This window comes from Tetrahymena thermophila (assembly GCF_000189635.1).
Source record: "Tetrahymena thermophila SB210 genomic scaffold scf_8254479, whole genome shotgun sequence".
NCBI lineage: Eukaryota > Ciliophora > Oligohymenophorea > Hymenostomatida > Tetrahymenidae > Tetrahymena > Tetrahymena thermophila.
Genome location: NW_002476254.1, coordinates 339,638 through 360,154, shown reverse-complemented (window position 1 = coordinate 360,154; position 20,517 = coordinate 339,638). Strand labels below are relative to the sequence as shown.

The 20,517-nt window shown below is 22.2% G+C and overlaps 5 protein-coding genes across 5 annotated transcripts; 1 reads left to right on the top strand and 4 right to left on the bottom strand. All coding sequences in view use genetic code 6, as the record gives it.

Moving 5' to 3' along the window:
* Positions 1 to 6: 6 nt before the first annotated feature.
* Positions 7 to 1,959, bottom strand: TTHERM_00624590 (ABC-type transport system protein; the record flags this gene model as incomplete). The annotated part of the gene is made up of 3 exons (XM_001022585.1): positions 7 to 1,307; positions 1,363 to 1,637; positions 1,691 to 1,959. 3 exons carry the CDS (start codon positions 1,957 to 1,959, stop codon positions 7 to 9), a joined length of 1,845 nt encoding a protein of 614 aa, XP_001022585.1.
* Positions 1,960 to 2,225: 266 nt separating this feature from the next.
* Positions 2,226 to 2,456, top strand: TTHERM_00624580 (transmembrane protein, putative; the record flags this gene model as incomplete). The annotated part of the gene is made up of 1 exon (XM_001022584.1): positions 2,226 to 2,456. One exon carries the CDS (start codon positions 2,226 to 2,228, stop codon positions 2,454 to 2,456), a length of 231 nt encoding a protein of 76 aa, XP_001022584.1.
* Positions 2,457 to 4,045: 1,589 nt separating this feature from the next.
* TTHERM_00624570 (hypothetical protein) lies at positions 4,046 to 7,283 on the bottom strand (the record flags this gene model as incomplete). Its single annotated transcript, XM_001022583.2, has 4 exons — positions 4,046 to 5,001; positions 5,060 to 5,387; positions 5,533 to 6,425; positions 6,530 to 7,283. The coding sequence occupies 4 exons, from the start codon at positions 7,281 to 7,283 to the stop codon at positions 4,046 to 4,048; spliced, it is 2,931 nt and encodes a 976-aa protein (XP_001022583.2).
* A 2,168-nt stretch (positions 7,284 to 9,451) lies between these two features.
* Positions 9,452 to 10,770, bottom strand: TTHERM_00624550 (hypothetical protein). The gene has a single exon (XM_001022581.2). The coding sequence runs from the start codon at positions 10,623 to 10,625 to the stop codon at positions 10,080 to 10,082; it is 546 nt and encodes a 181-aa protein (XP_001022581.1). The 5' UTR covers positions 10,626 to 10,770; the 3' UTR covers positions 9,452 to 10,079.
* A 2,034-nt stretch (positions 10,771 to 12,804) lies between these two features.
* Positions 12,805 to 20,153, bottom strand: TTHERM_00624540 (DHHC zinc finger protein; the record flags this gene model as incomplete). Its single annotated transcript, XM_001022580.2, has 4 exons — positions 12,805 to 13,012; positions 16,504 to 16,714; positions 18,423 to 18,878; positions 18,989 to 20,153. 4 exons carry the CDS (start codon positions 20,151 to 20,153, stop codon positions 12,805 to 12,807), a joined length of 2,040 nt encoding a protein of 679 aa, XP_001022580.2.
* Between the last annotated feature and the right edge of the window lie 364 nt (positions 20,154 to 20,517).

Sequence of the window (20,517 nt, the reverse complement as noted above, 5' to 3'; positions counted from 1 at the left end):
GATTTTTCATTAAAGTCTCTCTCTTTTGAGGAGAAGACATACATAAGCTATGGCTGTGTAGATAAAGTATAAAGCTATCATTATTCCAACGCAGGTCCATTTATTAATATCAAGACTAAGGTATTCAATAGGATTATAAGTGTAATTAGTATCAGCAAATTCATTTTAGACCATTGCATCAAAAGCATACATTGTTGGAGTCATGTATTATGCCCATCCAATCCAATCAGGAAGATCTTTTCTATTCTTAAATACACCTCCAAATAGAATTTATGGTGCTATGAAAGTTAAAGAAAAGGCCATTCCAACTTTTGCCTACTTAAAAAGAGAGCCTGCAAGTATACCAAAAGCATTACCTATGTTGGACTATAATACTAAAATTAACATAAAGAAGAAGAACTAATAAGCAGTTTGAGAAAATCCAACCATCCAGTAAATAATGCAGGAGTTGAAGCAAGCAAATAATGAGCAAGATATAATTTCTAGGAGGACCTTAGATAGGAAATATGACCAAGCAGTATAAAGATTTGAACCTTCTTCTTTAAGGAAAACTGGACGTTCTTGTACAAAACTTATAACTTAAGGATTCATGCTTTGAGCAAACATACCAAGATTAAAAATATATAGAATTTTAGCTTTTTAATATGTATCTTAATATGTGTCAGCATCGCTGGTTTGCCAGAACAGAATTCCTGTAAATAAACCCATTGTACAAATTTATATGAAACGTGTATTAACCATGATTCTATTTCTGCTTAATTATTTTAATTATCTTTGTATAAGCTTTTAAAGCATATAAAAAGCACCTACTTTATTTTAATTTTGATTATCGTCTATAATTATTCTACTTTAAGTAATGACAGGTTATGAATGTGTAGTATAAATAACTTGCATTTCATGCTCAATTTCTGGAATGATATTTTTACTGCACTCAGAAATCATCAACTGAATTTTACTTTTATCCGAAGTACTCATTTGAGCCATGAGATAATCAGCAGGGTTGTTGTAAACAGGACAAGCGAATCCAATTTTTGAGAAATAATTAATAATCTATTCGCGTGGACCTTGATAAATGAATTGACCTTCTGCCAATAGAGTAATCTTATCAAATAAATTCCAAATATCAGAGGAAGGTTAGTGAATAGTAAACACTATAGTTTTGTTAAATTAAATCGATAGATCCTTTAAGTTTTTTATGATAAGATAAGAAGTGAAAGAATCTAGACCGCTTGTGGGTTCATCTAAAAAGAGAACTTAAGGTTCTCCGAGCAATTCAAGACCAATAGAAACTCTTTTTCTTTCTCCGCCTATTTAAAAAGTAAAATATTTAGCTATTTATTTACTAAATTAAAATTTATTTACCTGAAATTCCTTTTGATAATATATCACCAATTCTTGAGTTTTAGCAACGCCCTAAATTCAATTGCTTTATAATTTAATTAACTTTAGTCTTCTTTTCTTCTTCTGAGCAAGTGAGTCTTAAATCAGCAGCGAATTAAAAGTATTCTTTAACTGTAAGAGTAGGTAAAAGATAGTCATCTTACATAACATAACCTGCAAATTTATTGAAATATTCATATGTGTATTATGCTCCATTTACTTTAACGCTTCCAGTTAGTTAGATTTCTTTTGTGTTTCTATATTTAGAAATAATATTAGAAAAATATAATTATTTTGAGTATTTATTTACTGTATTCTCTTAGCTAAAATGTTTAAAAATGAAGTTTTTCCAGCACCAGAGCTTCCTAGGATAGCATTTAACCCTTTTCCAAAGTATCCGCTTAAGTTATTTAATATAACTCTTTTATATGGGTTGGAGGTGGGTAATTCTGATTTATTTGTATGTTTGTATTTTTAGGGTGTATATGTTAGCTCTAACTTTTCAAAAGTTAGAACTGCTTCTTTGGCATCATGGTGTTCTTCAATAATATGAACTACTTCTGTATTAAGAATATTCATGAGTAATTTAGTTTTAGTGCTATTTATTTTTTTAGATTAAATTAGTATTTTAAATTAAATGATTATAAAAAAGTTATTAAATTAATTTAAGTGTTTGAATGGTAATCTAGCTTAATTCTGATAAATTATACTGACTTAATCAAATTACAAAATTTATTACAGAAAATCATAATATTTTTCACCTAAATTTTATATTAATTACAAACAATGTAAAACATTATTTATTGCGAGTCTAATCTATACTGATGAATTTACACAATAATCAAATGATTAAATGCTATTACAAGTGTAAAAGAAAAAATATTTTAGTACCAACAATTTAAACACTAAACAAATAAAATACTACTTTAAAACGTAAATTAAAAATTTGTATCTTCGTTATCAATTTTTCTTCTACTTTAATTTTCAACCTTGAATTTAGCATTTGCAGGAAATAAAATTTATCATACATAACTCTATTCAAGTAACAAGATGTTATGAAAGAAATAATTGCTTGATGAAAACACAAAATAATTTTTTTTTATAAATAGATAAAAAATAAAATGTAATATCTTACTTAAAAATAAATTATTTTAATTAATTGTTACATTTTTCTTCGAAATTTAAAAATATTTATTAGGTTTTAGAGCCATTAATTAGAAATTAATAACTATTTTTAATACAAATATAGTTCTACAAATAAATAGCTATTACTCACATTAATACACTTAATATATCAAAATTACTTTTTTTTGTCTATTAAAATTTCAAACATTTGCAAATCAAAATTTTTATATTTCTTACCAAATGCTAAAAGAAAGAATTATAAAATAAAATGGATTTTAGTGATAATGTTTAATTTGATAAAATATTTAAATCTTGATAAATAATAAAAATATTTTTTCTTATGAAAGCTGACAATTCAAGTAAATACGCGTTATAGACAATCTATCATAAAATGACTTAATTTAGGTAAAAAAAGGTATAAAAGAAAAAAATATCTTCTATTTCATTTGTAATTAAAGAAAAAAAGTAAATTGGTTAATAACTTATTTACATGAGCTTTTTTTTTAATTAGATAAATTTGAATAAAAGCCAATAGACAAAAAGTTTTGTCTAAATTATTAATAGCCACATTGAAATAGATTCTATTAATTTAATATTTAGAAAAATTCAAGCTTAGATATAAATACTTTTTAGCCATATTTAAAAAAAAAGTTCCATGAAAATAAAAGTTTATCTAATAAGCAAAAATTTAAGCATTTTATTTATATTTTGTATGCGTTATGTATATTATGATTGCTTAAATTTAGTTTTTCATCAAATTAATAAATTTAAATTTTTATATAATTTGATTTCTTATTCATTTTGTTAATGAATCAAAAATTTGAAAAATAATTTTAAAATTAAAAAAACCAAAATTTCAAAATGAAATGATTATTAAAAAATAAAAAATTGTTGATTTTTATTAAGTTTTTTAATAGATTCTAATTTAAAAAAAAAACAATTTCAATTTTTTTAAATATATTAAAAGTGTATTGCATTGATTTGAAAAAAAAAACATGATTAATAAAAAATGATTAAATTAATGTTTAGTAATCTTTAATATTTTTATATTATTAATAATTAATTATAAGTTCAATAAATTAGTTAAATTTACACTTTAAATACAATAGAATTATAAAAATAAATGATTACATTTTGATAAAAATTTTTAACTTTTAAAAAAATACTTTTTATAATTGTAATATATTTTTTATCAGACAGACATAGCTTATTAGAGCCATATCTATATAAATTTTAAAACAAACAATTAAGATATCTATCAAATAACAAAGCAAGAGTATTTCTATAATATTTTCTTATGATACTTCAACTTAGATTAAAAATGTAAATATTTCTACTTCTTTATGATGAAAATAATAATTTTTACAAATTTTTTATGGAATATTTGAATTCAATTAATAATATAATTTTTGTAAATAATTATGATAGTAAGTGATTTTGTTGATTATTTTTATAGGCTTATTCTGAAAGATTATATTGATATTTATAAATATCATAGGAATTTATTTAAATTGAAAATAATAGATTTAAAATATTTTTTTCATTTATTTTCTTTTATTTCACATTTTAGCTTAATCAATTTGATAGCATAGGCTAATAAAGAAGCATAATATTTAATCTAATTTTCCATAGAATGATCTATACCTATATTTGGAGTTGTTCCTAGTAGTAGTTAATCTTTTTCTTTAGCTATTCTTGTCCTTTTTTTAAGAGGAACTTATAAAACTCCTACACACTCTACTGTATTGTCTTTCTCTATATTAATAAATAGAGGTGTTGTGTATGCTGGTAGAAGAGTATTCAAATCGACAAAAGGATCATAAATGGTAGAACTTTGCATTGAGTTAATTAAAATTGGTTTCATTGAAGTGATTGCTTCTCCAATTACACCTTTTTTATAGCTGTAGGCTTAATTAGTTACAAGAGAAAAAAAAGAAGAGAAATTTGCTTATAAATCCGTAGGTTATGAAATTTACTTTGTTTATTTTATCTAAGCAGCTTCTTTTACAAAATAAAATTTACAAATTTCAACCCCAAATAACTCTTTAACCTAAGAATGAACTTTTTTTTCTAAAGAAATGAGATTTTCAGATTCTAAGCACTATAAGAAATAATCATTCAGCATATCATTATATTTTAATTAAATTTTTGATTCTCTATTTATTTTTATTTTTTTTATCATTTAACTCAAATAGTTAGCACATACGACACCATATAACTCTTCATCATATCCAAACCCTTCCACTTTGCTATTGTCAGATATTTCTAAAATTCCAATAACATCATTATCAATAATAATTGGCAAACAGAAAGATGATAAGTAACTCAATTACGTTACTTGCTAACCTTATTAGGAATTAGCTAAACTTTAAACTTAATTATGCTAGATAACTAGATCATCATCATTATCTTTCAATTAAATGTAAATATATCTATTTGAAATTTAGTTTTTCATATTTATTGGCAGCTTTCCCCTAATAATATCCTAGAAAATGCCTATAAAAAAATTTTAAAAAATAAGTTTTAGAATATGTATTTATTTTATTTTTTTTACCTTTAGCAGGAAGACAATTTTATTTTTTTAGTTCTTGATCATAAGAATACATAACACCTGAAATAGATTCTAAAATCCATAACCTGACAATCTCAGATTTAAATAAGTTAGGAAATTGAGCAGCCACACTCTACTAAATTTTATTTAGATCATCAAAATGATCAAATTCATGAATCAATTTCACTAACTGGGCTAACCTATTTGTAAAGTCTCTATATGAAACAAATTAATTAGCCATTAATGATACTAATTTATTTCTTTTCTCCATATTTTTGTTTCTGCTGATGTGAATAGCAAAGTTATTTGATCCATGCTCAATAATATCCATCTATTAAAAATATTTAAATAATAATATAAAAAATATAATTTAAATTAATTTAATTCTGTTTTATTATTTAAAAAAATATTTATCTAAAGATTAGAAAAAATTCTAATTGGAAATCTATTTAAAACAAAAAAATGATAAAAATTACAAGAATTTGAGAATATTCAAATTTTAAGCAATTTATTCTAAAATCCGTATCTGATGGAATAATCATACGTTTGAGTAGATTTAAGGAGTTTTACTCTTAGAATGCCTACTTTTAACTATTTTAATTACTATTTTCTTCTTGCTAAAGCTATTCCAGATCTTTTGCAGATATTTTTTTTTTCATGCTTTCTACTTTTTGGGTGAGTGTTGCTATTTTTTTATTTAGTTTCAATTCGTTTTCATTCAATCTTAGGATATCTATTTCTAAAGCCACATTATCTTTTTTTAAGCTCTCATTATCTTTAACTAAATCTGATAGTAGGATACGAAGATTATGAAGTGAATTTTGAGAATTACTACTTGTTTATTAGATCTATACTTAATTATTTGCATGATTTGGTTATTACTAATTATTAGCACCTTTTATTGTGGGCGAATTGATATTGCTTGCAGCTGCTCTTTCATTTGCATACTCAACAAAATTAGTATCTAAAATTAGTTCTAATCTTTATTCTAGCTATTTTATTGCTTTTTTATCAACCTTCATTTACTTTTCCTATTATAAAATTTTTCTATTAAGCTTATTAATTTCTATTTCATTGTCTTTTTTCATTTAAAGTAGCTATCTATTTTCTATTTATACATGATGCAACTAGGCTTATAAACTTTCTATTTACATTTTAAAGAATGATATTTACTCTTACTTTTCTTATTATTTAGAGTTTATTAATGAGAGCTTTAGTTCATTCTTAGCAGATTCGCTTAATAGGTCAGTAAGTTAGTGGACTATTTCCATTGGCTTTTTAAAATCAGCTTCTTTTTTTCCAGTACTTCTCAATTCTTCTTCAAGTAAGACAAGAGTCTATAATATTTAGTTCTTGATTTACTCATAATCTTTATTTATTTAAAAAATAAAGAAATTAAAATAAACATCTAATTTATCTAGTTTCTATAAAGTAAATTAAAATATAAGTATTGTGTAAGTTGTATTTATTTACTTTGTTGCATTTTTATGTTTTGATTTTTTATTAATTCATAGCTTTGTTTTTATGAATAAAAAGAATCAGAATGATTATTTGTCATTAGCTAGCTATTAATTTAATTTTATTGCCATTTAGGCGTTGAGACATCACTGTACAAAGGAGAGTTGAGCATGCTATTTAATTTTTAATATTAATTCTTTGAGTTGAAATCACTTTAAGAACTTATTAAAGATTTTTTGATTTCTGATTTACTTTTATAATCGAAATAGAAATTCCTTTTGTCTTAACTTGTTTAGGGCGTGTTTTTAACAGACTTAAAGTAGTAATTGTTTTAAGGAAACTATTAAAACCTATTTAAATTTTGTGGAATAAATAGCTTTTTAATCTTAGTTTTGCTTGTTTAATCAACTGAATTATTTTTTTAACCATTAATATTTGGTTGATTAGGATTCTGTTTTTTATTTTAATCAACTTAATCATTTTGCTACTGGCTTATTGGAGGAGTATGTTTATTTTATAAATTTTAATCTGATCCTTATTAACCTTCCTCTTACCTAAATATATTAATTAAGTCCTTTTATGGTGAATTTACCACTTCATTTTGGCTTGAAAGATTTGATAATCCATTATTCAATTAGCAAGAGTTATTTTTTTAACGATTTTTAACACTCAAACTTTTGTTTTTTTCTCTTGATAATATCACGCTATTTCTGTTTATTATATCAGGATAGTTGGAGGAAGGTTGAAACTTGTATATCGAATTATTCATTCAGTTTATTTATTCTCTAAACAAAGGTATTTATAGCCAATAAATATATATTAAGTGTATTTTTTTCTATGCTTATAAAATAACTAACTCTAATATTTTACAAAAAATTTAATAAATTAAAAACGATTAATTAAGAATAAGTTGAACCTAAAACAAGTAGTTTGTAAATTACTTGAAAAATGTTTTTTACTTGTTTTAATTTAATTTTAAAACAATTTACTTTTAAATTTTAATTTCTAAAATTTTAAATTAGATTGAAAAAAAAAATTAATTTAATGTTTGATTGATTCTTTCTATAAAATAAGAAATATATAAATGAATAACTAGATAATAATTTAGTTATAAAAAATGATTGAAGAATTATTAAAGTATTTATAATAATTCTATTATATATATTAACGTTTTGTAACTGCCAAGATAGTGAAAAATTAATAAATGAAAGGTTACACATGTAAGTATAACTCACTTGAGCTTAATGATTTTGTATTACTAACATTATTTTGAAATGTATGGCTTTCTGAGATTTATTAACTTCAGTTACTAATTAAAAAAATCTTACTAACAGAATATGTGAATTTTTCTGAATATGCATTACAATTACATTTTTTGGTATATTTTTTGTATTTTTAAGAAATCATAACTGTATTTATAAAAAAGATAATATCAAAGACTTTAATTACCATGATTCAATCTTATTGTAAAGCCTAAAACTTTTTGCATTAATATTTGATGAATTAGATTTGAAATTCAAATGAGAAAATTTAAAATCTAAATGGAATAATAAAATAATTAAATGGAGTGATTTTAAATATAAATGTATTTAATTAAGATTCAAATGAAATAATATAAATCAAATATATATATATTACATTTTTTAAATGAATGATATCCTTTAAACAAAAAATGATTACTAATGTGGTTTGTAAAAAAAGATAAATGTGAGTTTTAGATTGTTTTAAATCTTGTTATAATTTTTTAAAATGTAAGTAAGTATAGGAAATAAAAAATAGATAAGCTTTTAATTAGATTACACAATATTTAATTTATTTTCATAATTTAAAATTTTTAATCAAAAGTTTTACTTCATTAAAATACATTAAAATACGCATTATATTTTCGATTTACCCTGCAAAAATATTTGTGCTCTTTTGATTTATTTGAAAAGGGAAAATTAAAAATTCTTTTATGTTATGTAAATTTGAATTTAAAAAATCATCCAATTAATTTTTTGTAAGTTAATAGTAATCCGCTCAACAATTAAATTATTGTTTAATAATCAAAGGTTGTTTAAATCAAGGAGAATAGTTTTTTGTATTTATAGTAAATTATAAAGGATGATTTTGTTTATTATAAATGTCTCCTTATTATTTCTTAAAAATCATTACAGTATGGATCAAAAATACTATCTAAATAGAAAAATACATTTTCAAAATAAAAAAAGAAAATAGCTATTTGCATTTCAAAGGCTTGGTTTGCTTAGGGGTAGAAAGAAAGAAAGAAAGAATTAAATTCAAAAATAGGGTTTAATTTTTGAGAATATGTATTTTTTGAATTTAAGAGTAAAACTATTCAGTAATTATTCAAAAATGAATAGATCCTATAGACTGTTCGAAAATAATTATTGAGGGGTAATAATAAAAGAATATTTAAATTTTTCCTTCTAAAACATAAAAGAAATTTCTCAAGAATTGCTTAAATACACTCCAAATAAGCGATTCAAATAGTAAAAGCAATCGAAATATAGGAAAATTATTCATAATTCATTTTTCACTTTGATTTCCTAAATTTTCAAAGGCTCTTTTTTTTAACAAAAAAACACAATGAAATTACAAATAAATAATAAATAAATTAGAAAAGCAAGCCAGTCATTTTATTTAAAATCACACAATTTATTTATTGATTCTTTTTTAAAAGGATATTTTCTTAAAAAAATATGTAAGAGCTTCATTTGTTTTCCTTATTTATATTTAGTATCTCAAGATAGATATAATCAGCCTGAGTTCTATAAAATATTTAAAATTAAGAGTAATAAGATTCTCTATATGAATTTGGTCGATATATTTATGATTTTTAATACAAAAAATACAAATTTTAAATGTGTAATTTTTATTTTTTTGATAAGACTATTTTAAAAATAGAAATTAAATGCATTTATCTTTAGTAATACATGAAAACAAACATATTTAAAAAGCAGTCTATCTATGTTCTAATTAGTTATTCATTTTTACAAGATTAATTTCTTTTATATAGATTTCATTTACTAATGAGTTTTAATAAGAAATAGACAAATCCAAGTTTGAATTAAGCTAAGCTAGTAGTATCAAATTTTAAGTAACTCAAAAAGATATGTCCTATAAACGACTTTAAAATAGTTTGATTCATTAGACTTAAATGTTTCATGAAGATATAGCTATTCTAATATAAGTAAGGAGAACGTATACTGAAGATTTTACTGCTTTCTCTATATTTAAGTGTTTATTTAAATAAAGCTTGCAATTTAATTAAAGAAAATATATTAATATAATAATGTGCATTTAATATTATAAATTTTGTTATTTAGACTAATGTAAACAAGAAAACAAAAACCAATACTAACTATAATTTTTACAGTTCATAAATTATTTATTTATTCATTTGAAATAGATATTTTTATTATCGCGCTTTTATCCTTTTTTGCTATTCATAATTTATAATTAAAAACATGTAATATATCATATATCAATCCTATTAAATCCTTATAATAGCTAGCTCTAATAATTTTTTTTAATGTGCTGCTGAAAGTTTTTTTGTAGATTTTCATTTTAAGCTTTCTAGCAAATTTACTATTTTTAGAGCAGATTCTAAAGTTTTTTTCATATTCGCCTAAGCATTTTCCAATGTTTTTGGTGGATATTATATACCCAGCTATTTAAAAGGTTCATTTCCTTATTACTTAAACTCTTTTTCAAGTCTTTCTTACTCTTCTTTCAGATACTCTTCATCATCTTCTTCTTCTACTAAATAACTTATTGTTTATTTTTTTTTTGTATCTTTTTTCTCTACCTCTTCTTTATATATGAATTTTAAAGATTCTTTAGGCACCTAAACTAGCTAAAATTATTTTTTATTTTAGTCGTAGTTAACTAAAGCACTAGCTGGGCCAACTGAAAAAGACTTTGGTTGGAGATGATGATACAAATTATCGCTTTAAAAGCTAGAAAGTCCCATTTAGAGCTATCCTTCTGAATAATATTTATTCATTTAGTTTATTTCGCTTTCAATGGACTCTAAAATTTGCATTTTTTAACGAAATTTCTTCTCATTTTCTAAGGAGCTCTCTTGAATTTACTTGTCTGCAGACATGCTAAGCTAGGTTAGTTAAATTTTACTGTAATCTGTAGTTTTCAAAACTATTTAATTAGTAGAGTTTTAGGAAGAAAAAAAAAAGTTAAATAGAAGGATTAATATTACTAGTGAATATCTTTTTAGTTTTAGATTTTGATATTATAAATAATACACAATTAGATATGTGAAAATACTTAAAAAATTTAACTCAGAAAAAAAAAGAAGAAAGAATAAAGCTAAATTGCTATAAAAGACAAAATCATTTTCTCATTTAAAAAAAATGAGTAACCTTCTAAATAAATAAATAAATGATTTGTTTTTATTAGTTACATATGAATAAATTTGAAATTTAATGTAAACTATACAATTAATGTGCTTAATAAGTATTTATTTAGTACCAATTAATGTCAAGTGACAAATTATTTGAGTAGTTAATGTAAAATATGATTATTTTATTCAAAATTTAATGAATTTGGCATTATTATATTATTATGGTATTTTTAGTCTTATATTATTTACTTATCTTAAAGGGATGTTTAAATTTTTTTAATGAATTCTAATTTATTTGATTGCTTACTTCCCAAAAGATATTTTTTTTTATACTTATTTACTTTTCTATTAATCGCTTAACATAAGACTGACAGAATACTTAACAAAATTTATAAATAAAAATTCAAGCTTAACCAATTTTAGCAAATCCAAAAATTTCTAACCAAAGATAAGCAAGAAGAGAAGCAATTTAAAACCAATAAAATGCATTTATTAAGTAATTAACAAAGCTTTAAAAAAGAATTAATCACATTGTATAAATGGAAATGATAAATTGCAAATTCAAAAATTATAAATTCCATAAGTCACAAATTTTCTATGAATTAAATGTTAAGTATTTTGGAGCTTATGGTAAAAATTAAAATTGGGATTACATCTTTACCTATAAGTATTATTGTAATTTCATGCGTATAGGTAATATAATTACTTGATTTGATTTAAGTATTATTTTTTTGTAATGGATTAAGATTGTTTGATTAGCCTAAAAATTCTGATAAATATGTAATCAAATGTGATTTGTATTTTCAAGTTTTAGGAGATCACATACCTTTAAAAATGTATCATAATTACAAATTAAATAATTCAAAAAAAATTCATATCTTTTTAAAATAATCCTCTCTGCCTTTATTAAAAAGCTGCAAATTAGTTTGTTAGATATTTAGATATATAGATATTTGCAATCGTAGAGACTTTGTAAAGGTACCCCATACCAAATTAAAATAAAGGAAAGTAAATAGTATTTTAAGTATTTGTGATAATTTAACAAATGTAAATATTAAATTATTTATTTATTCACCCTAAATAAAATTATTGACAAGTAAATTTTACTCTTGATTCAGAATAGATATTCTATCTAAGTCAAGAAAAAATGCTATAAACGTTATATTAAAAGGAAACCATATTTTTACTCAGTATATGTTAATTTAGCACTGAGCATTTAGAGAAAATAGTTAACTTCTTTAGATTGGTAAGTGAATTTTAATGAATTTGCACTAAATTATGAGATATATTTTCCGAAATAGAATTATATAATCAAATAAATAAATTGCTATCAAAAAAACAGTAGGATAAATTTAATATACAAAAAATGAGGAATTATGAGACTAAAAATATTTTTGCAGCAAGCTTTTATCATAAATAAATGAAAACTGAGTGAATGAGAAAATGTGACTGTGCTTGATAAATAAATGTTCAAGTGCTTATGTAATTTATTTAAGCAATAGATTATTTCATAAGACTTTAATATTATAAGCAAAAGGATAGCAGAGTGTATTACCACTGATTACACAATTAAGAAGTTTATTATTTATTCCTTTTATTGATGGTATGTAAGTTCTGTTCAATAGGTAATATTCTTTTATATGCAAGTATTTTTTTTTCTTTAATCTTCTATTTGAAATCTTTTTATCTTAAAGAATTTGATGCAAAATACTTTACTTTTTTACTCCAGTTAATTCGAAATATAATATTTGCTTTACTTTCGATCTTGCTTTAATGAAATACAAAGCTATAATTTCTTAAAAACTGCTTACGACTTAGAACTTATTTTCTTTGTATTATTTTTCATGTAAAGTAGAACACAGATAAAAAAACATATTTTTTGAATTTTATGAAATATTTAAATAAACTGTTTCTTATATTATTCTCTTCAAAAAGCATACAATATGCACAAAAATATAGAATAAACAAAAAATATTAAAAAGAAAGCAATAAAAACATAAAAGACATGAATATTGTTTGCTCCAATACACTTGCTAGTCCAAGGACAGTGATGATCAAATCCTCTAATGCACACCCTACAGTCCATACAATGAAAGGTCGTGTTATCCAAGACAATCTCGCATAAGGGACATGTCCTAAACATATTTATGTTATAAAAATTAAATCAAAGTAAATCTATATTATTTGAGGGGGAATTCTACGAAATAAATATTTGTGGATATCAATAAGAGTTACTCTTATAAATACATGAAATTTCTAAAAATTTAGATAAAATTTCTTCGGACCATTGTATGTATACTCATAACTTCTTATCTATTTAAAAATGAACTAAATGTAAAGGCATTATTTCGATTCAGTAAAATACTTTGATTTTTTTTATATATTCGAGTTGCTTGCAGATAAAAAAAAGTATTTATCTGAAAAAGCTAGCATGTTTAATTTTGTTTTATTTTTAGTTAATAGAGTAAGAGGAGTCCATAAATTTAGTTTACATTTATAATAATAATTTATTCTAATCCTTTTATAATGTAGTAAAGCAACTCCAATTAAATGAAGTAATTTAAAAAAGCAAATTATATTAAATCTTGGGGTAAGAAGAATTTAAAAATTAATTGATATAAAAAGAAAGTAATATATAAAAATTTTATATTTGCAATTAGATTATTAACCTATTGATTGATTTTATGGATAAAAATTATATATTCAAATGTATAGCACTAACGCATAAATTGTAAAATAAATTCAATCAACCACTTAAAGTAGTACGTAAGCTATATTAATTTATAACAAAAAAGAAATAATCGCGAATTTTAACTATCTCCCTTTAAGTTCTAAATATTAATATCGTTTCTAAATATTTATATAACTTAATTTTTTGTGTTTTGTTTGCTTAAATATTATATGTTAAATTATTTTATTTCAATCAACAGCTAAATTAAGTTAAAATTTAAAATTAATAAGAGTTATTTTGCATATTCAATAACGCCTTTTAATTTTGACTGCAAAAATAAAATAATAAATACAATTTTAGACATTTTAAGGTAATTTATCTTATGATAAGTTAGCTATTTATTTATTTTATTAATAAAATAAATAAAATTTTGCTTTGTTATCGAGTTAAATTAAAATTTGTAATTTATTTTTAACTGTTTATATTTAATTCACCAATAGATAAATTTGTCTTTTGAAATAAGTATTTAGTAATAGTTGCTACATTTGTAATAGATATTCAAAAATTGTAATATCAAAAGATAGTACTGAGGTATTTTATTAAATTGAGGTTATTAATCAACTATTAATTTATTACTTACTATCCTTACAAGCTAAACTAAAGACTATAGAAAAAATAAAACTATGATGTTTAGCTTGATACTATTAGAAAGTTATATTTGTCATGCTTTTGAAAAACTTAGTATTTATGTGTAATTATCACTAATTTACTGAAATTAAAGTAACCAATTTTTATATTTCGAGTAATAAGAATATAAATAATTAATTTGTTGATAAGCAGATTCTAAAAGGATTATTTTTAACCCTAATTAAAAGCAATTATTAATCTTGTAAAATAAGAGTAAAATATTTGGATTAAATTTAAATTATGTTTTCATATAGGCTAAATGTATTCGCAATAATTAGAATAGTAAAATCTAAGGTTATAGTTTTTAAAATATATTTATTAGTTTCTGAGAAATTTAGCCTTAAATTCTGAATAATTATGATAGAATTACAGAGAAACAGAGGCATAATAATTTGATTAGCTCTTATTAGAGAAGCATTATAAAATTTCTTTTGTATTATTAAATGAATCTATTTATTGTTAAGGTTTAAGTGCGAGAATAGCTTAAAGCTTCTTACTCCTTTAAAACAAATATTTTTGTGGGGTTTAGAGTAAATAAATGTACTTATATACCTAAAATATTATATTTTCTGATTGACCTTATACGTTACAAAGCCTGATCATATTTATTTTTCTATAAAAATTAAATCGTCATAGTTCAATTAAAAAACTCATTAAAAGTTGCAAATTAAAAAATGAGTAATTCAAAAAAATTTATTTTTTTATTAAATTAAAAAAGATTGGCTGGCTGGCACTATAAAATAATATTAAATTTAATCAGTTTTTCACTAGAATTAAAGTTTTTCAGCCAAAATTTCAATTTTTTTAGCTACTATTTTTATTTTTACTATATACTAATGAAAGCTAATCCAGCCTTTTCAAAAAACTAAACAAAGGATTAGCATAGATACTTTCTAATTATAACTAATACATTAGCATGCATATCATCAATTAAAAAGGAATTGATAAAGATAGATATCTTTAATCTATCATCAAAAAGATTTTAAAATTTTTTGTGTCTTTGTTTAAAAATAAATGTATAGTGTAAGGATATATAAATGATTGGATTTAAGATATCTTCTAGTATTATTAATTATCTGCAAGCATTCATTAAGTATTTTTTACACTAAAATAAAGATTACTAAATTTGTAAATTAATTTTTTAGTCTAGTAAATAAGAATGCTTTTATAATTTTATTAGCAAAATAAGATAATAATGATTGAATAATTCAATTATTCATCTATTTTATTGATTCAACTCAATTGAAAATAGTAGTAAGAAAATTTGTAAATATTGTAAATTTCAGTAATCAAATAAAAACGTTAGTTCATTTCATTTATCTCATAAAAAAAATTATATTTTTGTAATTTTCATATTTTATTTGCGTATATCTTTTATGTGGGGAAGAGTGTAATAACCTAACTGCGTATTTTAAAAACTTGAATTCAATGAAAAAGAACAATCACTTATTTTAGGTTGCATTTAAATAAGTATATTCATTCTTTTATCGTTATTTTTATCAGGAAAGTATGTGCAGTATAAAAATTAAGGTAAAATTTATTTCCTATTAACATAAATGAATGTTATTACGTTTATTTTTAGAAGAAGATTGAAGAGCTGGTTATTTATTTATTTGTTTATTGAATTCTATAACTAGCTGGTTATCTTTAGTTGATTAAATGGTTTTTGGGTTTTTTTAAACAAAAAATTTAAAATGTTATAGAATTCATATTGATTTAATGTGCTACTAGCATTTTATGAGTATTTCTCTGCTTATTTTAAAACTTTCGTTCATGGATATTAATTGATATTTTAATAAGAGAGGAAGATTAGTATTGTTAAGCTTATAATATAAAAAATTAAATTTTTGTAATATCTTATTAAAATATATGAAGACAAGGTTAAAAACCTATAGTCTGGATATCTCTTTTTTAATTACTCTTTCTTTTTTATTTTTTAATAATTTAATAACTTAGTCATCATCTTTTGTAATTTTTTTCTGAAGATTTCTATTCATGATTTTATTTGCACAAAATCTTAAAAATTTAATGTACAGAAAATTAATTCGAAAATGTGCATTTATTTTTTATTTTAGATTCAAGTAAATTAATTATCTCATTTTGCATATACTTAATCTATAAATTTAAGGCTTAAGTATATACTATAGATCAATCCATTTATTAAAAGAATAACTGATTTAGAAAAGTCACGCATATCCATTTATTTATTAATTTAGAATTGTAAAATATATAATCAAACTACGATTTTTGTAAATTTCCATTTATTACCCTAAAACTTAGCCATTTTCACTGTCAGACTCTTTTTCTGTAGCTATTCCTGGATTCAATAGTGCCGTAATGGTGAAGAAAAACAAAAGAAGTCCCACGATTATGTATAGTATATAGTACCAAAGTTTATTTTCAAATGTGCTTGCAATATTTTCTGCAATTATATAGGCAGTAATTAAAATGCTTATCCACAAGCATAATGTCAAATACCCTATTAAATTATGTTAAAATTTAAAAATATTTTATGAAAATCATGAAGATGTATGAAAAAAAGTGAAATTGTTAGAATAATTTCTTTTAACTCGCTTCAAGAAAAACTGGTTTCTGAGATAAAATATTTGAAAAAAGATTTTTGATTGAATTCAGGTTATTAGCGCTACAAAAATATTACATAAGATATTAAATGAAATAAATTCTAAAAATAATATTTGTAATTGCTTAAATCAAGAATAAACTTAAATTATAAAGAAAAGTTAGAAGAATCTCCAATATACTATACAAAATAAAGTAAATTGAGCTAAAAAGTATCAAATTATATTTTTTAAATTATTTTTAATTGGTAAGGGCTTATAACATAAAACATTGTGATGCGTCCTTTGATTGAAATTGTGTTACAAAATAATTTAAAATTATAAATCTAAGATAAATCAATAGATATATAATTTTTTCTTTTGTTTAAGTATGTATCTGAAGTTATTAAAAAATTAGATTTTTTGCTATATGTTACTGTTTACAATTATCTGATTTAGTAATATTGATTACAGTGGGGATTCTAACAACTAATAATTCCTGTCGCTTAATAGATATTTTCTTGATAACGTATTTTCCCCCTATATTATTGCTTTTTAGATAAATTCTTATGAATACTGCTGATATATAGTACCTTTTGTATTTCTCCGGTAACTAAATATTTCATCATATAAATTATATTACTTGTCAAAAGAAAGCTTAGTTAGATAGATAGATAGAAAAGAATAGAGTTTTATTCATTTTATAAACTTACAATTTACTTATTATTTATTTTATGGCCATCTTTATAAAATCAGTAGCAGCCGCCATCTCATTTTTGTTTTATTTAAAAAGAAAGAAATACGTGAATTTAACTGACTGTAAGAAAAAGATTTTTTATATGCACATGACTTAAGTAAGTTTAATTCCTGGGTTAACTAAAAGATTTGGGTTTCATATTGCTGCAAATTGAAGATATTTAAAATAAAATATATTTCTTTCCAGTAAACAAAAATTTAATAATGAAATTGCCAAATAAAAAAATATTTTAAGTTTATATTACTTACAATAAGAGCTATTAATAGAAAAAATTCTATTTTTTTTCTCGATCATTGTAAAATAAAATTAAGTCATTTAAGATAGTAAGTTATTATCTTTGTTTTCTTTAATAAAGTAGAGGTCTTGCCGAAACCACAAAAATGATTTATCGAATATAGTACAAATTAAAAGTCATTATACTCAATAACTAATTCTCATTTTACTCAATAATTTCTTAAATTATATTTTTCTATATGAATTGCAGTCATTTTGCCATATTTGCTTATTGAATTGTAAAATTAATTTATCTATTTAACATGCTAAATTGCTTATTGATTTATTTGTAAGTTTTGATTTATTTAATCTATTTATTATTTAATCAACTAACCAAACTACTAACTAACTAATATCATCCATCTAAAGCACCACTTGAATATACTAATAATTATAATTAAATAAGCTATAATCGAAAATAGATAGATTACGAGCAAAAAATAACTCTTTCATAATTATCACTATTTTTATTTTAAATTAGTATTAAGTAAAATATACATATTATTTTTTATTGTTAGCCGCTAATACCATTTTTATTTTGCAAAAAATTAACGTTGTTTAAAATGAAATTAAGTTAAAATATATTTGATAAATCTTACAGTGAGGCCCAATAGTAAGAATCGGTTTATTTTTATACCACAAAATAGGCTTGTGACAGCCTAGATAAATAGGCAATTTAGTTTATTCATATTTCAAAAGTTATGTATCTACGCGACTAGAATCTAGGGCAAAAAGTGTTGCTGAAGTACTTCTTGCACTGCCTTTATTTTTCAGTGAACCTAATTTTTCATAGTGCTTTTTTTTATGAGACTAAGTGTCTTGATTAGGAGCAGCTGTTGAATCTAATGAATAATCATCTTCATAACATTAATTATTTTCTAAATCTAATTTTCTGTTTGCAAGCGAATTTTTCTTGCTGGCATCATCTTTGGCATATCTTTAAGCATCAAATTGCGAATTTGAGTCTCTAAAATCACTTCTCTTTTCGTTGCTATGATTGCTTAAATCTTGATTGATATTTACTTAATCTACAAGCTCTTATTCCATTCGTGAGACTAATTTGATAATGTTTAAATGTTTTTATATATTATGGCAAATTGTTTTGAAAATTCAGTTTGAGTAAAAAATTCTTCGAAAAAGGATTTTAAAATAAATCTACTTATACTATTTATATAAGGTGCTGTATCAAAAATTATTTTAATAGAGTATTAGGTATATGCTGTTAAAGATATTCTGAATTTTAAAAGAGAGAGAGTAAGATTAAATGCGATGAAAATACTTATTATATCCTAATAAATAATAAATTAAAAAAGGAAGGAATTCTTTTCGTCTATATTATCAAAAATTCCTTATGCTATTCTTATATATTATTGCTTAGTATTATGAAAATTAAAAAATCTTTCTATCACTTAAAAAATCTTCTCATTTACAATTTGTAGGAATGAAATAAGCTTTGTCTTTTTTAGCAATTTAGCACTGAATTTGTAAATTTTAGGTCCCATTTATTTATGAAAAAGGTTATATTTGCTTTATTAAAAAATGCGAAATACCCTATTTATTATTCTACTGTTCAATATTTAAATAATCATATAAAAGAAATAAAATTTAATGAGATATCTTTGTGTTTGTTTTAGAATTTGGATGTTTTTTTTTTTCAAATCAAAATACTTACAAAATATTTCGAACACTATCTAATCAGAAAATATAATAGATTAGATGAGAGATGAGGAATCGTACTTAAAAAGGCTTTTTCGTCTATCCTACAAAATAATTAGCCTTATTATAAAAACTTAGTTTAAATGTAAAAAAAGAATGATTAATTGTATATAACTGCGCTTTTTACATACATATAATTTGGGATTACAAATATATATATTTAGCAGAATTACCTTCTCACTTGTGTTATCAAAACAAAGATAATAAATATAATATGAGTGAGTTAAATTGTATTTTTTAAATATCAGAAAATACCACAGAAATGACTGGGAAAATTCTAATAACAAGAAAATTCTAGATATTTCATTTATTAGTAGCATATAGAAAAATAATTTAAATTAAAATTATTAATTTTATTCTATCTTTTTTTAAACTTAATATAGACTTTGTAGGAAGGGGCTTTTTTAAAACTTAAAGTTTTGTTTGTTTTATTTTTAGGCTTCAAATTGAGAAAAGCATTCAAAAATTATACAAAAATTTTAAATAATAATAGTTCTTTTCTTTCCCAAAAAAATCTAATTACTGAAATATTCTATTGCTTGCTTGACTAAGTGCGTGTTTGATTATTTTTTATTTATTTAGCTTACACCTATTTAAAAATTAATATACTTCATTCGTAGATGATTTATTTATTGACATGCCTATTTAACATCTTTTATAATAGTATGTATTAATCACTCGTTTTCTTAGCTGAAAAGAAATAGCTTTTAGATTATTAAATTACAATTATATCGTCAAAACTTTCTTTTAAATACATTTTTAAAGTCCTTAAGGATATAGCATTTAGCTAAAAATTACTCCCCTTTTACCTTTACGTCTATTAAGAAAAGTATGTTTTTGGATTTACTATTTTTACTTCATATTTTAAAGAGTTATTTGTAATTTACTTTCAGTAGCTAATATATTTGAAGTCTTACATGATTTTTATTTTTTGAGCAGTGGTGTCTATCTCAAATAATAAAATAAATAGATAAAGAG